Below are 4,549 nucleotides of genomic sequence, written 5' to 3' on the forward strand. Positions count from 1 at the left end.
GACGTCCAGCACTAAAAGCCTCAGCCCCAACTCGTACCCCTGACTGAGATGATTTTCACCCTGATTCTCTTACAGCAGAGTCACAAGTCACTGTTTGCTGCTCGGATTAGTGAGCAGGAGTCTTCGTATGCGGGGCATGATTAACCTGCGTGTCAGTGTATTTACACTGTGTGTATTTTATCATACAACTGGAATGACCAGCTGTGAACATCCGCACCATCCACCTGCCCACATCTCTGTAGCTGCCAGATCTCTGTTCAGAGGAGATGGAAAAGGGAAATCACTCGGAGGTGACTGAGTTCATTCTCTCAGGACTTACAGATTGTCCGGAGCTGCAGGTCCTCCTGTTTGGGGTGTTCCTAGTGGTTTATGGTATCACCCTGGTGGGAAATGGGGGGATGATCTTCTTAATCACCATTGATCCCCGACTCCACACCCCCATGTACTTTTTCCTCAGTAATTTGTCTTTCTGTGACCTCTGCTATTCCTCGATAATTTCCCCTAAGATGCTGCAAAATTTCTTAGCCGAGAGGAAAAGCATTTCTTACACTGCCTGCGCTGTGCAACAATATCTCTCAATTGTTTTTGGAGATGTTGAGTGCCTGTTGCTGGCGGTGATGGCGTATGACCGTTATGTGGCCATCTGTAACCCGCTGCTCTATACGGTCACCATGTCCAGGCAGCTTTGTAACCAACTAGTGGTTGGGGCATACGCTGTGGGGTTTGTGGATTTAGTTATTCAGTGTTTTACATTTCGGCTGTCATTCTGCAGCTCCAACATCATCAATCATTTCTTCTGTGACGTCCCCCCCCTGTTGGGGCTCTCCTGTTCTGACACCCGCAACAATGAGATTGTGATGTTTGTTTTTATGAGCTGCATTCTAGTGAGCAGCCTTGTCACTGTCCTCCTCTCCTATGGCTATATCATCTCCACCATCCTGCAGATCCGCTCTGCCGAGGGGAGGCACAAAGCCTTCTCCACCTGCACTTTCCACTTGACTACTATAGCCCTGTATTTTGGCACCCTCCTCTTCATGTATTTACGTCCCACCTACAGCTATTCCATGGACACAGACAAAGTGGCCTCAGTGTTTTACACGCTGGTGATCCCCATGCTGAACCCCCTCATCTACAGCCTGAGGAACACGGAGGTGAAGGATGCCGTGAAGAGAGCAATGAATAAACTCCTAACCAATTTTTGAATCTGTTTAACTCTTTACTCATTTAGTGATGGGGAGTGGAAACAGGTGAATTCAATTCCCAGCCCATTGCAATGTAATTTTGCAGAGCCGGTGGGAATATTGTTCATTATTGTATTGTTATTATTTTTAATTTGTTTGTATTCCAACAAGGTCTTCAGGCCCCAAATGAGATCAGTGGACAAAATACGGGAAGAATCACAGGTCCAGAAAGAGAGATTGATTCTATAAGCTGTTGGCGAGGGGCACCCACTTGGAGGGTGAGATGCTCAACTTCATATCTCTGTTCCAGTTGTTATTTAATTAGTTATCCACAGTAGAACAACTCTGAAAGGAGTGATTGAGAGCAACCCAGACTGGAATTGCACAGCACTCAGGGGCTGGGATGCTTTCTGGAAATGCAGGAAATACAAGTGCATAGCGTGACAGGTTCGGTCACAAAGACCCCCGTTGGGACTGTCACTTGATGTGCTGAAATTACCTCTGATCCCATTTTACCTGCCAGCCTGGACCTCCAGAACCCTACCTGCTCAGAACCCAGAACCAGCTCAGCAGGATACCTGTCTCCAGCACGCTGACACCCAGCTCCGAACGGGATCTAAACCCCAAATAAATCCATTTTACTCTGTATAAAGCTTATGCAGGGTAAATGGTAAATGTTCCCCATCTATATCACTGCAAGAGAGCTATGCACAGCTGTTTGCCCCCCAAGGTAACAATTACTTACACTGAGTTTATAAATAAACAAAAGTGATTTTATTAACTATAAAAAGAAGTATTTAAGTGGTTTTCAGTAGTAACAGACAGAACAAAGTAAATCACAAAGTAAAATAAAGCAAAACACGCAAGGCTAAGCTTAATACACTCAGAAATCAGTTACTAATGTTAACTTCTCACCCCAGTTGTTACTTCAGGTAAAATTCTTCTCAAGTCAGATAGAAAAGTCTGGACTCAGGTCAGAAAAGGTCACCCACCCCTGTAGTTACAGTCCTTTTGTTTCCAGGTATCTCTGTGGGGTGGGGAGGCCATCTTTTCAGCCAGCTGAAGACACTCATTGTTTGCTTCTCCCACTTCATATAGAACTTCCCTAAGGTGGAAAACCTTTGTTTGGAATTCCCCCCCACCCCCTGGAAAAGTACCAGATTCAAGATGGATTTCAGTATCAGGTGACATGGTCGCATGTCACTGTAAGACCGCAGTCTCCATTCTTCCTGAGTTGGCCCACATGTACACAGGAAGATTGGCAGGTAAACAGCCATTCAGAGTTCATTGTTTCTGAAGCACCGTTAATGGCCTCCACTTAATATGTCTCCATCAGTGATACAAGTTTATATCTTATTCTCCTAACTCCAGACATAGAAATAAACCATGTAAACCAATGGGATGAACACACTTAGTAGATTATAACCTTTCTAATGATATGCTACATGGGGCACTTACCATAAAGCATATTCCAGTTATGTCATAAGCAGAACCATATTTTCATAAAGCATATGGAGTGCAGTGTCACACTTAGCTCTGCCCAGTACTGGACAGAAGGGGGAACTGAACCCAGATCTCCCACCTCACAGGTGAACATCCCAACTATTGGGCTAAAAATTACAAAGTGGAGGACGACCACTGCCTCCTACAGTGGCTGGGTTGCAACCGGCACCTAAATCCTCCTGCCCCCCCCCCCCCCACCCACACACACATTGTTTTGGGACAAAGCTATTAGGAGTATTTGTATCACATTTGTGAATAGTTTCAGGTCAATCCAAATTATTAATCCAGAAGAAATTCACCCATTTCTAGACACCTTTTCACCCTAATGCTGGGAAATTATTTAAAGATGCATTTGGAGACATGACCAACACATGAAGTGGAATACATTCACCTCAGTTTTGTATCATATTAAAAAGACCTCACAGGAGAGACAGCGATCCAGACCAGCTGCTGCTCTGGCCCTCTGTGTTCCATTTCCACAAGGAAAGTCATGGCAAAAACATTAATCGCATGTGCTGTGCACACCTGTTGTCCTGGGAGCAAAGATGCTCCAGGGAGCAAATCTCAAAGTCATCAAAGCCAAATTTAACCTCTAGTGCCCAAGGAAGCAGCTACAGAAGTATTAAGGTTAATGTTGGTGTGGTTAGCAAACAGGGAAAGATTCGTCTCTAAGTCTGATTTTAGGGTTCTGAGCAGGTACTGCTTCCGTCCTCAACTCATTGTAAGTGAAGGGAGGAAAAACAAAGTGGTGCCACCAAGTCTTGGGCAAACAAATCAGTTTCAGAGCATTTCGGCCTTTAATTGAAATGACAGTGAGCCATTCATGGGAGGGAAAGGAAGGAATTATCCTGAGGGGAGAAATTTCTACTGTTCTGAACACATTTACCTATCAAAAGAAGGAAAGGGCTTTACCAAGGGAGGGAGAAGAGTGATGGAAAAGGAGAGAGAAATAGCTTTAAAAGGAAGGGGGAAAACTCCCCCATCGATTCAGGGAATGTCTATACTAAAGCCATTACATTGACTCAGCTATGGTGTGCAGCAGCGCCGTAGTGTAGATTGTTTCCACATTGATGGAAGGTTTCAGAGTAGCAGCCGTGTTAGTCTGTATCCGCAAAAAGAAGAACAGGAGGACTTGTGGCACCTTAGAGACTAACAAATTTATTAGAGCATAAGCTTTCGTGGACTACAGCCCACTTCTTCGGATGTTCCATTCTATATGCATCCGAAGAAGTGGGCTGTAGTCCACGAAAGCTTATGCTCTAATAAATTTGTTAGTCTCTAAGGCGCCACAAGTCCTCCTGTTCTTCTTATTGATGGAAGGGTTTTTCCATCGATGTAGTTAATCCACGTCTCCGAGGCTTGGTCTACACTACACCCCTAATTCGAACTAAGGTATGCAACTTCAGCTACGTGAATAACGTAGCTGAAGTCGAAGTACCTTAGTTCGAACTTACCTTGGTCCACACTCGGCAGGCAGGCTCCCCCGTCGACTCCGCGGTACTCCTCTCGCCGAGCTGGAGTACTGCAGTCGACGGCGAGCACTTCCGGGTTCGACTTATCGCGTCCAGACTAGACGCGATAAGTCGAACCCAGAAGTTCGATTGCCAGCCGCCGAACTAGCGGGTAAGTGTAGCCAAGGCCCGAGAGGCAGTAGTTAGCTCAGTGGAAGAATTACACTGAGGGTCAGCACAAGCTAACTCCCTCGCACAGGGAGTGAAAAGTTTCCCTGCCTGGTGTGCTTTGTTTCCCCTTCCACACAACAGCCTAACTGGGTTCCCTCTGGGCCAGACACTCCTGCGTCCCCAAAAGGGAAGGTGACCCAGGTCCAGTTGTGGGCTCCCAGCTACCAGCTTTGACAGCCCTTC

The 4,549-nt window shown here is 45.9% G+C and overlaps 1 protein-coding gene across 1 annotated transcript; it reads left to right on the forward strand.

The window, feature by feature from the left end:
* The first annotated feature begins 266 nt into the window (after positions 1-266).
* LOC135983467 (olfactory receptor 5G9-like) lies at positions 267-2,450 on the forward strand. Its single transcript, XM_065595771.1, has 2 exons — positions 267-1,163; positions 2,439-2,450. The coding sequence occupies exons 1-2, from the start codon at positions 267-269 to the stop codon at positions 2,448-2,450; spliced, it is 909 nt and encodes a 302-aa protein (XP_065451843.1).
* The last annotated feature ends 2,099 nt before the right edge of the window (positions 2,451-4,549 follow it).

The sequence above is a fragment of the Chrysemys picta genome, chromosome 4 (genome assembly GCF_011386835.1).
Source record: "Chrysemys picta bellii isolate R12L10 chromosome 4, ASM1138683v2, whole genome shotgun sequence".
NCBI classification, from domain to species: domain Eukaryota; kingdom Metazoa; phylum Chordata; order Testudines; family Emydidae; genus Chrysemys; species Chrysemys picta.